Source organism: Montipora foliosa, chromosome 6 (assembly GCF_036669935.1).
Source record: "Montipora foliosa isolate CH-2021 chromosome 6, ASM3666993v2, whole genome shotgun sequence".
NCBI lineage: Eukaryota > Metazoa > Cnidaria > Anthozoa > Scleractinia > Acroporidae > Montipora > Montipora foliosa.
In genome coordinates this window covers 23,828,723-23,845,393 of record NC_090874.1, presented here as the reverse complement: position 1 = coordinate 23,845,393, position 16,671 = coordinate 23,828,723, and the positions used below count along the sequence as shown (strand labels likewise).

At 41.5% G+C, this 16,671-nt stretch overlaps 1 protein-coding gene across 2 annotated transcripts in view; it reads right to left on the bottom strand.

The window, feature by feature from the left end:
* Positions 1–4,202: 4,202 nt before the first annotated feature.
* Positions 4,203–16,671, bottom strand: part of LOC138007013 (fibrocystin-L-like) — an 86,202-nt gene continuing 73,733 nt past the window's right edge. For both annotated transcript variants that reach the window (XM_068853679.1, XM_068853680.1), the window contains 5 exons: positions 13,959–15,343; positions 9,168–10,836; positions 8,362–8,487; positions 5,976–6,260; positions 4,203–5,392 (listed from right to left, as the gene is read on the bottom strand). In XM_068853679.1, coding sequence (XP_068709780.1) covers positions 5,241–5,392; positions 5,976–6,260; positions 8,362–8,487; positions 9,168–10,836; positions 13,959–15,343 — 3,617 coding nt within the window. In that variant the 3' untranslated portion in view covers positions 4,203–5,240. The remainder of the gene's footprint in view (positions 5,393–5,975; positions 6,261–8,361; positions 8,488–9,167; positions 10,837–13,958; positions 15,344–16,671) is intronic.

Below are 16,671 nucleotides of genomic sequence, written 5' to 3'. Positions count from 1 at the left end.
ATGGTATATTCGCACTGTCACGTAATTGCGTGACATTTCCGAGAAGACCTGGGTCCGCAGCTATCCCATGATGCCACGCGCTTTCACGTTCCATTCTTGTGGAAAATGTTTGCTTTCCTGGTCTGCGATGCATGACGTGTGCGTGACATGCGCGAAAATTGGCGCAGTAGCAATGGGTGCGAACGAGATGAAATCCTGAAAGATTCCCCGTTCAATCCTGCTCTTTTCAGGCTTCCATTACTTTGCTGCCATGCAACGTTCATGAGTGAAGTTTCAAGTTTCCTGGCTGCAACCATCTGATAGTTGACCCATTGTCTGGTTAACCCCCCACCCACTGACTAGTAAAATCGTCTGGCGTTAGAAAGAGCAAAGTCTATTATTAAAGTTTCACTCCTTGGAGTCAATGGGTTAATCTTGGTTGTCCTGGAAAGAAAATTAAGACTACTCCTCCAAAACAAACAACCTTCGTATCTGAAGTTGCTAGTTCTTTTTTCACCATCCTCCAAGTTTGCAATGCACGTTTTTGAAAGGAACTCCAGATTTTCTCGGCGACATAGCAACCGTTGGGTTTTCAGCTGTTTTTGTAGGAGGCCAGCTTCTAGGCTGTCGTCTTTTCCCTTTATTTTAAGCTTAAACTTAAAACTTTGAAATAGCTATTAAGGTATCTTAAAAATAAGCTCTTTCATAAAAAAAAAGCCCTGAAAGGGAAGTACGATTATAACAATATGGGTAACAAATTAGTTTTTAATTTTGGCATGAAATTTGAGCGTTAATTTATGATTTATAATGTTGCCATGGCTACTTTCCTACAATGCCAAAATGGCGTCTTATGAACGTAATAGACCATTTCCGCGTTCATGTCTGCCTCCTCTTCAAAGCGAGTCTAAGTGCGAAGTTTTTGTAATGGTAATTAGTTCTACTTTACATATGAATGAAAACTAATTTTCATAACAAAAACTTCGCACTTAGACACGCTTTGAAGAGCAGACAGGCATGATCTCGGAAATGGCCTATTTGTCGCCCAGGGCCCGGTTCCTCGAAAGCCGATTAACTTAATTCAGGATTAGCGTAAACTTTTGTTTCACGTTTTCAACTTTTTGGTAAAAGTTTCTTTCGCTTATTTTTGTATTTCAAAATTGACGTCTTCTCATGTAAAGTTCTGCCGAAAATCTGCGTTGAACAGCATTTGGGTATAGAGAAATAAACTGCTTGGTTAATTTTTAATCTTAGATTAGCGTTAATCGGCTTTTTAGTAATTTGTCGCCCAGGGCCCGGTTCCTCGGAAGCCGATTAACTTAATCCAGGATTAGCGTAAACTTTTGTTTCACGTTTTCAACTTTTTGGTGAAAGTTTCTTTTGCTTATTTTTGTTTTTCAAGATTGACGTCTTCTCATGTAAAGTTCTGCCGAAAATCTGCGTTGAACAGCATTTGGGAGTAGAGAAATAAACTGCTTGGTTAATTTTTAATCTTAGATTAGCGTTAATCGGCTTTCGAGGAACCGGGCCCAGGAGAACAATGGCTAATCAAATGGTATACTCGTAAAATTGGGGAATAATTTCACTTGCGTTTTGTCAAATCATTTCCCCCGCTTGAAGGCTCGGGAAATGATTTGATTTTGGACAAAATGCGCGTGAAACTATTCAATTTCACTCGTCACCATTTGATTACCTATACAAACACGAGTGCTCAGGCTTTCGCAGGCGATTGTATGGGCCATTGGAGTTAAACCCGAATGGATGCTCACAGAAACTGCGTGCTACAATTGCTGCCTTTATAGCGGAATGCAAACAAGGGTCTCTGACGTCGGAGCCTTTTGACGTACTCCAACTTGGTGTGAAACAAATAAGTGTCGTGGAGCTAACTTCCCTTTGACGACCAGTTATTCTGAAGGCAGCAATGGAGGAATCGAAATGCCCACTCACATTGGGACTATGGTTTGCACGCGATCCGATGGTGGTACTGGAAAGATGCATTTGAGATCTGCTGAATATTGATGAAGTTTCTATTTGTAAATAAAGGCTTAATTGATGATATTCAAGAGATCGTACACTGCTTTTCTTGTTCAGCAACAGCGTTTGGTCTGACAATGAATGCCATCACGACAATACAGTTCTACATGTTATCCCAGCCTTCACCTCGAGAGCCCGATATCAAACCTACGGTACTGCTTACAATGAAAATGTCCCCGTCTCTGGATGCCTTTCAGTCATTTACTATGGAGCGTCATTAGTGACAAAATTCACTTTTAGTATTATGAAGTAGTTATGGGGTTATGAGGTAGTTTGGTATTGAAGTAATTTTGGCATTATGAAGTAGTTTTGGCATTATGAAGTAGTTTTGGTATTATGAAATAGTTTTGGCATTATGAAGTAGTTATGGGGTTATGAAGTAGTTTTGGCATTATGAAGTAGTTTTGGCATTATGAAGTAGTTATGGACTTATGAAGTAGTTTTTGCATTATGAAGTAGTTATGGGGTTATGAAGTAGTTTTGGCATTATGAAGTAGTTTTGGCATTATGAAGTAGTTTTGGCATTATGATGTAGTCTTGGCATTATGAAGTAGTTTTGGTATTATGATGTAGTTTTGGCATTATGATGTAGTTTTGGAATTACGACGTAGTTTTGGAATTATGATGTAGTTTTGGCATTATGATGGTACCATGATTCTCTGCGACTGTGCAATTGGGTACGAAGGGGATCATGGGATAACAAAAAACCCGCGAAATCTGGACACGAAATCAACATGGCAGCCGGCAGTGAAGAGATAATAATAACGTCGTAATTCCAACACTACATCATAATGCCAAAACTACTTCATAATGCCAAGACTACATCATAATTCCAAAACTACTTCATAACCCCATAACTACTTCATAATGCCAAAACTACTTCATAATACCAAAACTATTTCATAATGCCAAAACTACTTCATAATGCCAAAATTACTTCAATACCGAACTACCTCATAACCCCATAACTACTTCATAATACTAAAAGGGGAATTTTGTCACTAATGACGCTCCATAATTTACGTCCCTTGGTGCAACAACTACCTCAAGAAGCGCTTTGGGATGTTGAAATAGATCACAGAGCCAAACCCATGTCAACAATAAATGAAAAGGTTTACCGTGTCATTGGGCGCACGGCTCTGATCAGCTGAGACATCCATAAAGCAACCTTATTTAACGTCGATAACTCGTAACAGTAATTAAACTGACAAACCGGAGGTCGACGGTGCGCTCATTTTACTCCCCCCTCGCCATCAGTGCTCCGTTTTACGGGTATTTAAAGCTACGTAAGCTACACAGAACGGAAAGAAGTCGAAACAAGGATGTGAGATCCGTGAATCGAACTCAGGACCTCTTGCACCAAGGCCGCGCACTAACCGACTGTGCCATCCTCGCTCCTAGGCTACTGACAGCTCCTCAACTTCGTGTGAGACTGGGCATGGGGTGAATGATCAAATATAGCTGCTAGTCATCTCATTAAGAGACGGTTTATGGCTTGTTTTGCAGATTTTTGCCGTTATCCTATAGCAGTTTTTGCTCGAACGAGCCCCTAGTCTGGATCGGAATTTGAGCTCAAAAACATGCTTTCGTGGGACAATCTTGCATGGCCACCACGTGTGCGGTATTATTTACGTTGAAGAGTCGTTTCAGAATGTTGCTTTTTACGGCTTCGTTTTGCGGGTGATACTGAGGATGAACTAGATTATACTCGTTTGTTTCCTTTTGTGAAGATTGTGGTGCTCTCTCTCTCTCGATTGATCTGTTGAACGCATTGTTTTCCTGTGTTGACAACCGGTGCATCCCAAATCATTGTAAAAATTTAAAACTCCTCCGAAAACAATCCCGAAAGTAGCTCAATATTTCCTCTGCCACCACTTCTTGAGTCATTCAAATACGACAAAGAATAGGTAACTGGATTTATATCAGACACTTGAGTGAATCCTCCGGGAACCTTCAACTTTGGGTCTTCATTCTAAACGCCGACAACATTTCCGGACCTAAACGATAAGTTAAAATTACCGACCATTTAACTTGTATCTCCACAAATTTGATCTATTGCAGAAGCTGTAGACTGTCAAAATGGGGATTTACACGGGCCCAAAAGGGAGAAAATGGCTAACTGCTCCCGCAAACATCTTCGTGATATTGAGAGAAACGTTCGCGGTCTTTAACTAACCAAAGCAACACGAAAATGAAGGTGAAATGAATTTTATTACCACTCAACTTAACTGAAGCAATTGACAAACTCGGAAAACAGTATCTTTAACCATAATTTTTTTTAGAAAACAAAATGTTATCGCCACACATTTCTAGAGTGATAAACGGAAACCAGCGAGTCATGCGATTGTCTCGTAAGCGGAGGCTGCACTCGGAGGGACTGCCACATAAGAGCTAGTATGCTATTTCATACTTCCATTATATCCACGCATGTGTTTGATCGAATAGCGATCCTGACTCTAATAACTGTAAAAGAACATAACAGCTATTGCGTCTAAGGAACCCCGCCTGGATTAGAGATAAGGAGGCATTCAGTTCCTATATGCATGTATACTTATTGTTAGAAAAAATCCTTTTTAAGAAGCAAATGACACAGAAAAAAATACTGTTGCTGTACTGTTACTGCTTTTTTCTTTGTTTCTTTTGTAGGTGTTTCATTGTTTACCGTTAAATTACTGTTAAAGGAAGAATCAATATTACACGCGTTTCAAAATTCACACTTGTCGACTAGCAAACAAAATATTGAGTCATTAACCTCAGGCTGGTTCTAACGAAAAACGAATCATTTAGGAAGCCACGTTTGCACCTCCAAAGAAAGAAAATGAGATTATGTATATGCCCAAATTAGTCCTTCCTTTGAACTCTGATTTCTGTAACTGCATGAACGTTTTCGATTTCTGCCAAAAATCCCGTGAGAGAAAACTCACTCACGGCTGCGTTTGCCGACTTTGCCCAGTCCTCACGCGAAGATATGTTGACGGTACACACGCTATGAAATATAAGAGGCCTGGGAAATAGGCAAATGTAACGTACGGTGGAACATCAGCATAAACGGGACAAGAAAATACCCCTTAAACGCTCGGGAAGAACCCCAAAACAACAAAGAAATTAAATTACGAGAAAGAAGAAAGAAAGCCGTACGTAATACTTCAGTGAGGGTACCTAATCTATCTAAAATTTACAGCTTTGGTTATTTCAGGGACCCCTTTGTTCTTTTTTTTTTTTCACTCAAGTTAAACTGCGGAAACTTCCTCCGATTCACACTTTGTTTTATGAAGAAGCCAATCCTTCCTTTGGCACTCACGGCCACAATAGCCTCGTTTGTAACAATTGGAGCACTGGAAGTGAGCGGCGGCACCACATGGGCAGAATAACTGTGCAGCTTCTAAAAGAGAAGATAAAAACGACACCTCAATTCCATTGAACTTGAAGACTTGTTCTAAGAGGTGAAACGTCTTTACATAGACCAGTAATATAGCCTCCCGCTCAGACGTTCTACGGGCTTCGTCACGCGTTCCTCCCCCACTGACGTCTGCTGAAACGAAAGACCTCTTCCGTTTGTGGATTACGAACTAATCAGAGGCCGTTTTACAGTTTTGGGTGAACTCGTGTTTGGTATGGCATTATTTCGCTCATGTGATTGGCTATGCAAACACAATGAGTCAATGCCGATTGGTCTCTTTAAATAGTGGGCAAACAGCTGTTGAACGGAAGTGCTTTTTCGTTTCAGCAGACGTTCGTCGGGGAGGAACTCGTGACGAAGCCCTAAAAGCGTATGCGTGGGAAGTTAACCAGTAAATATTCTCACAGTAAAGCAAGAAAGAGGATGAAATGGTGGCAAATGCACAGACGGTACGTAGTTGCACGCTAAGCATCAGGTGGTAATATTACCACAGCAGCTATCTTCCTGTCTGGGAATGTATGATTTGAAAAAAAACAAAGAATTGGAAAATAACTCCTGGTGATACCTTTGGCGTTGGCAAATTTGATGATAACGCATAAGTTGTAAGAAGTCTTAGTTGTTTCTTCACAACTGGGTTCAACGTCTGCCATCTGGGCGTCTTGAAACAAGAAACGTTTTCTCTGCAGGATGTCGGGGAAAGTTCCTTTGAGTATTTCCCGGAGCTCGCTCAGCAAGGCATCGCTTGAAAACTCGACTAAGCCAATTTTAGTGAAAGGCTTTGTGCTTTCACCTTGACGTCCTTTTACTGTGTTGAGGATGTTTACAGGTAGTCTCAAAGTGAACGGTTCGTCTGCAAAAATAAGCAACTGTTAATATTACAGACATAAAAAAAGTTTTTTCTTTTCTTCCAACGTATAGTTAGTAGCGCTCCCCCCTCCCCCTCCTCCCCCGGGAACTAACGTATAGTTAGTAGCCCCCTCCCCCGTTACCGGCTCATTTTTTCTTTGTTTCCCTGTACCCCAGTTAAAAAAGAACCTTAGTAGATCATACAAAACATCGTCTAGAGGAGTTCTATGCGATCCCAATCCTACGTACATCTTGCCTTGCTCCCACGGCATCCGCCATGTTTATTTGCAATAAACAAATGCAGACTACGGCCGTCATAATCGTCGACCGAAGGCCAACGAATTTGAAATGGTAAGTTTTACGAACGAAGCACGAAGTAGTGCATTGAGGAAAGGGTGGAGATTTGTACATCATGGCTAGTTCGATGTTCAGCGCAACAGCTAGTGACAGAAGTGAATGAGGCCGGAAATGGAAAATTAGCTGTTCAAAGCACGCGCTGCAGAGGGAAATTCAAAAATTATAGCAAACTCTCTTTTTAAAACACCATCCCCGTTTTATGTTTTGAGATTTTCTCTTTGTATCTAAATGAAAAACAGATTTTCCAAGCTGTCTTCAATAAATCTGTATACAAGACAGGTTGTGAGTAAAGTGCGGTAATGGCAGGCGTGTTTAAGTTACCTCTGGTCTTGCGCACACTGACTTTGGTAAGTAATTTCCGAAACTACCTGTTTTGGCGCTCATATTTCGAAAGCGATCTCTCGTCTGCCGTAAGTCCATAAACCAGAAGTGTCGATCCGTCTTATTTGGCCGTGGCCCATCATATTACGGTATTATCTAAACTTGGAATACAGGTTGAATCAAATATTCCCCAATCAGATTGTGTCTGATAACGACAACGCATCTGATTGGTCGGCGACGAGGTTGCCCTAGGAGGGATTGTCCGTGCTAAATGCAAAATAGCAGTAGCGCTAGCAGTTCTAAAAATAGATAATACTGTAAAATGCTGGGCGGCATTCCATCCAAGATGGACAATTCAGGGTTATAGACTTCTGTGAATGTTGAACCACTATTTTTTGACACTTTTCTGAGTATTTGGTAAAAAGAAGTGACAGTTTTAGTTCAGGCTGATAAACTCCCTTGTCGTGTTTTTAATTGTAAGGCCCTCCAGAGAACTTGTGAGCCCGCTTAATACGTTTTGGTTTTTAACTCTCTGTCTCATCCACTTCCAAACTGAGTTTATAGATCATGGCAGTTACGAACGTTACGTAAGCAGTGATTAAAAGAAAGCCAGGAATGGAAGGGTTGAACGGGGATTCCAACCGAAGACATCAGCGATACCGATGCAGCGCTTTACCAGCTGAGCTTCTGTGCCAACTGGGAGCAGGTCTCTATATGTGAGTTTGTAATAAACATGCAGAGAATGTAAAAGAAGCGACCACATAGATGAAAGACATACAATCATGGACAAAATTCTTGGGACACATTTGCACTTCTGACTCCTTTAACACGCGGGAAGCAAACAGACGCGCGATATTTTAACTGTATGTGCTCAGCCTCTTCCCCCCCACCCCACCCACAATGTTATAAATATGCACCGGTATTTTTTTTTTCAGACTTTTAACATAGACTATTTTCCCATTCCCATAATGCAAATTCCAATACGTTTTGGGGGGCTCTTTACATGAAAACAACACAAGTCTTATATTCTTGGGATTGTATCATGCTTCAGTGAACTGGATATCCAGTGCTTTGGTGCAAATAACGCCCCAAAATGAACTGTATTATGAGATTTGCGAAAACAGCGAATTGCATTGGGTGGAGGAGGAGGAACTGGAATCGAGTCTTGAAATAGAGCACTGCTTTTGGATGTGATTTAGAAATAATACATAGTTAGGAGTTTTCATAACTGTCCCAAGGAATTTTACCGACGATTGTACATGAAGCATGTTAAGATGAAGAATCATCGCAGTTACGACTGTTGTTTAAACAGCTTTTCAGGCTTAAGTGGAATTTCCTGCGGTATGAATTCCGAATAAAATTATGACAGAGACAGTCCGACAGATGAACAAAGAAACCAAGACTGTCAGACCAAATTAATGCCATACCCTCAATCGTGATATCATTTCCGTCTTTACCACTCCCAACGAATCCCGGCGGAAGAGGTGTCACATTCACCCTGGGGGAACTGAGGCCTGACCCAGATCTGCTTGAGCCAGCTGAGCTGGAACGTGCTGTGAGAGCAAAAGCAAAAGTATACTGAATTACAAAAGGTGTGCTTTCCATTGACTTTGGTCATTGATAAATGGAGTTTGATGAAGAGGGTCTCAGCAATGAGTACCTTAATGAAGTAAGTCCCATTTTATGTGCCCACAAATATTATGGGGACATCAGGCGCCCACGACCAGGAGCACGCAGCTTCCATACTTGGCCTATGTCAAAGTGTTTATACAGACCAAGCTATTTTCGGACGGCTCTTTAATTACATTTTCCAAGAAAAGTTGTATTTCAGTCCGCACGAATGGCTATTCCGAGCCCTCCCAAAGGTAACTGGAAATATCCAAAGCGTACGATTAGCTTACAAGACTCCTAGGGGAGTCTCACTTGGAAGGAAAATTGATCTCAAAATAGCTCGGTCTATGAAAACGCCGTGACATAAATATATATAAGTTAGACACTTCTGGTTAAAGGCTCCGAAGAAAAACCGATCTTTCCACTAAGCCTAAGGAGGATCGGGTACCCTACCTGAACTCCAGAATATTGACTCATTCGTTGTCGCAACCAGTTTTCATATCCGTGACTGTCTTTTAAGGAAATCCCACCAAGACACTGCGTTGTAATAGTGTCACATGATGGTTTATTATGTTCTTCTAATTACAATTGGAATACAAAATAATAATTAAGCACAACTTACACGAATGCCTTGATAAACTTCCTTGCGCATTCATCCTCTTGTACAACACAGCTTTATCAAATAGAAACGCTTCTGGGCGGGTCTCTTTTGACTTGAGGCGCGGGGTGAATACAGGAGACGACTTACCACTTCTAATGAGTTCGTCGTCTGAGGAGTCGCTACTATTAAAATTGGATTCGTTTTGAGCGACCAATGGAGAAATAGGACGCTTGAGAGCGCTCGGGCTTTGAGAATCCTCTTTGGAAGGGTTGTCTTGACTATTTCCTGTGTGTATGCTCAGAACTTGTCCCACAGGTGATGAGTTTTTAAACTTTGGGGAAGCAGCTCGTTTTGGTGTGGGAGAGCCCGACTCTATCCAGGCCTCAGCCGACCCTTGAGAAGAGACAGAATGGATCTTCCTTTGTCTCCGCACGCCAAATTCTCCCTCCCCTTTCCAGTAAGCAGAAGGTGAATTTGGGCTCGAGGGGGTTGGGGACGGAGAGACATCACCATATGAACAATTAGAAAAGGCGCCGATCGGTAACATCTCATGATCCCAGGACGAAACGCTCATGCGTGAGGTTGAACGCGGATCAAGGATATTGACTTTACTTAAGCTCTTCCATTGAGATTGATCTTTCCCTCTTGTAACGCGCCTCCTGTAGCAAAAAACGATGATCCCAAAAATAAAGATGACACCAACAGTTACGCACACACCGACAACAATACCCATGGGGAACTTAGTGGGCCCATCTGTTTCCGAGGGCTTGTCGTTGCCATGGTAATCTTGACCATTTAAGCGCATGATCGCTTTTGCATTATACACGGTATCACCATCACGAAGAGTGTACCCAGACTTAATCATTTCCCATAATGCCAAGAGAGTGTTGCTCATTCGTGATTTCGGTGTAATCAGATCGAAATAGACCAAAATGCTCCCTGGCACCAGTCGAACGTTCTGAATTTTTATCCGCTGGTATTTACGGATCAAGTCTTCTGTAAAGTTTTCTATGAAAGACTCCTCTTTTCCTTCAACATCTGCGTAATCGTTTCCAAAGGTAAACATCACGTTGTTAAATACTGGAGGATCTCGACAAGTCTGGTATGAATCAGTAATATTTACACCTAACTGAGGCGAGTGTCCTTTTGTTACAACCATGTCCACATTTGGTGCCAGATTCACCCGCAAAAAAGAGGAGAACCGAGGAGTGGATGAATAAGCGAACAGAGGAGTAACTATGGGCTTCAACCACTTCGAATCTTCCATAACTTGAATCATGGACAATCCCAACTCTGATATTTCAATCTGCGATTGTTTGGCCCTTATTTGAAAGACTCCATCTTGATTCTTCGCCTTAACGATACCACCAGATAGATTGTTTATATTATCGTAAGTTGCCACGAGTTTTCCAGCCTCAAATACAGTGTTTCGGAGCTGTTTACTTAAAGTTTTTCCTTCACCAACAAACTCAAAGAAAACCTGCATATCGCGACTGGTGTCCATGTCTCCCTCTCGTAAGGTGAGGTTAACAGTTACTTCCAATGTACATTCCGTGGACTCATCGCGATGATCAGGGGTGATCACGTGCATAGCACGTGTGAAAGCGGCCATACCCAAATTTGCACGTGCCAATAGGAATGCGTCATTTCGTTCTACCATACCATTAAAATTGAAATCCATCTTCTTCAACTTTAAGAGAAATAACAAAAGAAACACAACGCTTATTAAGATCGTGTTCGTTTGGGATCAACCGTTCCAACCGCAACCGGTTTAGGTTGAAGCGGTTGAGGTTTCCGAATAGGACACGAACCAACTAAAAACGGTTGATCCCAATAGAATACGATCTAAATGTGCATTCAGTGACCTTGGACGATAAATTTGCTTTAAAACTAGTAATGAAGATGATGTCTTTTACAAGGAAAAAGTGATCCTCGGACTTATCCGGACAATTTGAGAGATTGTCTCTTTGTAGACACCTGGAAATTTCAGGCAGCTCCAACGGGATTCGAACCGATGACCTCCGTGATGTCGGTGCCATCAGGCTGATCTACCAACTGAGCTATGAAGCCACTCAGTTGGGAGCAGGTCAATTGTCCAGATACGTGCGACAATCACGTTTCCCTTTCATCTATAACCCGCACTTCAAATAAATACATTCATTTCATTCATGATGTGTTTCTTGGAAAATACGTGATGCGCGTAACATCTCTGACATCAGGGGCCCGTTTCTCGAAAGTCCCGAAAACATTTTGGGCCCGAAAAGCCATTTGTGAAATTGCTAACCGCTTGTTTTGGAAAGCAGATCTTTTAACATGTTTTTAAGCTAAGTAAAAGAAACACGTCTGTGTAGTTTCACGACTTAAATGCTCTCCGTTCTTGAAATACAAAGAGAATTGTGACACCGGAAAATGGTCCGTAACGTTTCGGGACTTTCGAAAAACGGGCCCCAGGCCTCAGTTCTTCAAACGATGGATAGCACTATCCGCCGGATAAATCACTATCCAGTGGATAAGTCATAGCGAAAACAATTGCGCTATCCAATGGATAGTGATTTATGCAGTGGATGACGTTATGCTCCTTTTGAACAACTGGTGCCAGATGCAGCTATTTCAAACCAATTATTTTTTTGATCGACATAGCACTCGGTTCTCTTGCCTATATGTCCGAGTCTATAACTGTCCTAGCCCATCCAAAGAGTCATTCTACTTTTTCGGAACCAAATATCTTTTGCAATTGATCTCAAAGCTAACAAAAAACAAAGTCCGTTCGAAATATCAGGTAGAAAAAAAAAAGAGAAAATGCAATGATTCTTTGTAAAGTTTTAGAATAAAGGTGATACCGAAAAATTACATCGTGTCTATAAGACAGGCAACAAATGCAAGGAATCGTTGATGTATACAATTCGCCCTTGTCACAGGGCGGCCATATTGTCCTGGGAGATCAAAAAAGCTTTGTTTTACCACGTCAAGTCTCACCCCCAAGGTTTCCACTGCGAGGCTTGGCGGGTAAAACAAAGCTCTTTTGGTCTCCCAGGACAATATGGCCGCCGTGTGACAAGGGCGAATGGTTGAAAAGCCAGAAGAGAACGTTCTCATGTGCTTATGCTGATGTACCATCTCGCAGTATTCAAATTTCTGCTACCTGTATTTCACCTCAGTCTGAACATGATATAGAATTATATCGAAATATTACAAGTATACATCAACGATTCCTTGCATTTGTTGCCTGTCTTATAGACACAATGCAATTACTCGGTATCACCTTTATTCTATACCTGTTAAAACTAACAGCAGGTAATGGATTTTGTAAAGTACGTTTTGTTCGTAGTTAAGGACGGTGCCTACTAATTCAAAGATATTCTTGCGCAGTTGTATGGATATGCGGGAGAAGCAGATCTCAACAAGTGTTATTAAATTCCAAAAGGAAAATTGGGGGTAACCACACATTTGTCAAAGATAATTAATCAACAATATTAGTAAACGAATGTGAGAATGATATAAACACATGAGAAATGAAATGATGGTAGAACCAACTGGGATCTCGGAAAAAAATCCGAGCCCCAGATGGGATTCGAACCCACGACCCTCCGTGATCTAGTCGGATGCTCTAACCACTGAGCTACTGGAGACTCTATGGCGAGCAAGGGTGAAATGTGGGTATTGACTCGAGCTGCATCACGCAGCTACAGAGTCAAATGACTGACAGCATAGCTCATAACTGCATCACGCAGTCACCTTAAAGCATATCTGAGATGCAGCCAACCAACCACCCAAGTGAGCGAATGTGAGAATGATATAAACACATGAGAAATGAAATGATGGTAGAACCAACTGGGATCTCGGAAAAAAATCCGAGCCCCAGGGGCTCGGATTTTTTTTCCGAGATATATCATTCTCACATTCGCTCACTTGGGTGGTTGGTTGGCTGCATCTCAGATATGCTTTAAGGTGACTGCGTGATGCAGTTATGAGCTATGCTGTCAGTCATTTGACTCTGTAGCTGCGTGATGCAGCTCGAGTCAATACCCACATTTCACCCTTGCTCACCATAGAGTCTCCAGTAGATCAGTGGTTAGAGCATCCGACTAGATCACGGAGGGTCGTGGGTTCGAATCCCATCTGGGGCTCGGATTTTTTTCCGAGATCCCAGTTGGTTCTACCATCATTTCATTTCTCAAATATTAGTAAAAAGCTTTAAAATACAAAGCAATGTATTACTTTCCTTTCCAAATTAAAGCTTAATTATCTCTGAAAAATGCATGGCTACCCTCAATTTTATTTTTGGATAGCAAGAGCACTAGCTAAGTTCTGCTTTCTTCGAATAGGTTTAAACCGCGCAAAAATATCCCTGCATTAGTTAGCACTACCGATAGGAAAATCCGAGTACATCTGGAGATGCGCACAACGTATGCGCAATAACAATAGTAGGCACCGTCCTTAAGAACCTGTCGGCAGATGAGCCAGAATAAAAATGAAGTTGCACCTTAAAGATCTTATTCACTTCTATATAGTTTTGTTTTCCTAATACAGATCATGTGACAATACCAAGGAGATTTGATTGTCTGTCTTGTTTATTCGAAAGAGTGAAGGGGGGACCATGGATATGTCCATTGTTAGAAAATGCTATGTTAATTATTGTCACATCTTCTCGTTTCCAAAAACCTGAAAATGTACGAGCTTAAAAAGTCTACTTCCGAACTTTTTATCACCAACACGCTAAATGGCTTCTTTTTTTCCTATTCTCCACATGTATATTATTTGTTGGTAGCCAATGTTCATTCCTTTTTGAAGCATTTAATACTTTTTACTTACCACTTTTGAAGACACTCTCTTCGATAAAGTTTGTCCAAACTCATCGACAAAGTTCCTCTCTTGCGCAAACGCGTACGCCATCACATAAGCAGCATCTTGGATATCAAACATACAATCCCCTGTGATATCGCCCAGCGGTTGCTTGGTACAATGCACAGGTGTGGGTTTGCTCTTGCCTATGTAACCAAGCTTGTTATCGATCAACATGCTCACCGAGGCCTGAATGTTCAGCGGACCATCGACTAATGTATCAAAGACAAGATCTGCAATATGTGAGCTTGAATCTTCAGGGTTTACTACATCAGCTAAACGCAACTGTCCCTTTGTGAGCGAATAAACTGTGCTTATTCCAAGATCGACCAAGTGAGCTTGTCTGTCGTTGTAAGAGATCTTCACATCGTACGCAAGGAGTTTAGATCTCCCTTGGTTAACTCGAACAGGGATTTTGACTCTCTGGTTTGCTCTAAGTACTGGTAAAGCTGGACCAAATTCTTGCCCTATGTCAACACCTCCTACCGGTGGGACGATATTGCAATAGAACTGAATAACCTTTGGCTCAGCTGATCCCTGCAGTGGCGTGACTTTCACGGTGACAAAATCACGATAGTCTGACACTAGCGTGACAATGCCAGACCTGCTACCAACCTCCGCTGCGTAACGGTTGCTGGTAGTAAAGTTAACTAGTCCGGGAAAGGCAGAGAAATTCTGAACTCCAAGTACTGAGCTGTCGTTCATTAGAAAGACAACTTGAATTTGAGCTCTTGTAGAAAGCGATAAACCACGAAGAGTGTGATTCTTGAGCCCGTTTATCTGCACTTCGAGAAGTCGATTCACCGTCAGTACACGCGAAGATACCTCAAATTCGAGATCCTTGGAGACTTTTCCGAAGAATTTTCCACAAACTTGCAACTTTCCGCTGCCACTCTTCCTGTCGACAAATAACACATTCTTGGGACTGGGTCCAAATGAGGCTTTGACTCCTATCTCACTACTTACGACACTAAACGACGCTGCCGTAGCCATGGAGACGTCATGAGAAGAATTGTCAGTCAAGATCATTTTCAGCTTCATAGCAGCTTGTTGGAAGTTCCCGTGGTAGCTGCCGATTCGTTTTAGCGAAGCCAAAGTGGAATTCGATTGGTTGACATAAGGGTAAGGGACAGCCGTCAGTTGCAGTGAGGAATATCCCACAACGTTGATTTTGACGCGAACATTGTAGACATTGTGTACGCGCAAAATAAGGATGCCTTGTCCGAGTGATCCAGCGCGATTGGCTTCAATAATAAACTTGCCACCAGTTTGAACAATTTCGAAAAGACCACGTGATTCGGACTTGTCATCAAAAGTCAGTCTATTATCACCAGCTAACAACTTTTCTTGAGTACCTGCAAATGACACATATTCGAAACCTCCATCTTAAAATTGCGTCTATGACTGACAACATACAAAAAGGACATGAATATGTGACAACAGAAGTAGACTACTCCCAACCGATAAAAAGAAACATACGCACCAGATCTATCTAGCAAACAAGACTCAAATAAACAAAAATGAAACTATGAGCTTGACTCTGGGGCAATGTGGCCCACTGGTAGGGCGCTTGTCTTGAGATCTGGGAATCCCGGGTTCAAGACACGTTTTGACCTCTCGTTGAATTTGTTCCAGGTAGTCCCTGGTTCAACTTCTCGGCTGCACTTGTAAATAGCCAACTTGTTTTTATCCGGCCAGTTGTCAAAATTAATCCAAACCATCGGAACGTTTCTCCTTTCAACGTATGATATTGTTTACTCGAGCTATTATTGTTGTCAAGTCAAGTATAATAAACTAAAAATAGAAAATTAACACGCTCTTGACAACATCTACGCCAGTCCACTCAAAAACTGTGCTCCCTTTATTTAACCATTTCATTTCTAAGAGTCTCATTTACAATTTTACTTGTCAAGGGGGTCTCCCTCAGGGGCGAAAAGGTCAACAACATCTACGTCCAAAAAAAAACCACTACGCCCTCTTTAACTACCGCTTAAACGTTCAAGCAAGCAACCGTGGATGATAATCCTACGTATAGGTTTCGTATCCTGGTATACGTTTGATGAAACTTGTGATATGGTAGGTGTAATTTAGAACAAAGAATACTTCACTGTTTAAATAGCAGTAGCCGATGCAATTTTCCCTTTCTTAAACAAGCAATACCATTTGGACGAGACTGTTAAGTTTGTCGTTTGCAAATGAGTAAAAGAATACTTAGGCCCGTTTCAAACGTCGCACTTTACATGTGCCGAATCTAATGCAAATGAGAAAAACCTTTGTTTTCGCTCATTTGCATTAGATTTGGCTCATGCAAAATGGTCTTGGACAGATTAGAGCGTATGTCACTTGGAATTTTAAAGAGCACATGCATAAGAGGATTATGCACTTAATCTCTACACTACCGAAACAACAGCTTTAAGTCGACAATTTTGAAGTATTTAAATGAAGTTAATCCTAACAATTTATTGAAAGCTAACCGAATAAAAAGGCTTGGTTACTAAGAATGGCATCGACCGTCAAAAATGGCATCGCGTGTTTACGAAAGGGAAATTAGCGTAGCCGATACAACGTACAGTAATTTCGAATTGCTTTTCTATATACCAGCCTTTTTCAAGTACACTGAGGAATTTGCAGTGGATGGGTTTTCATATATATGAATTAGAGCGAAATATCGGAAATTCTTAAT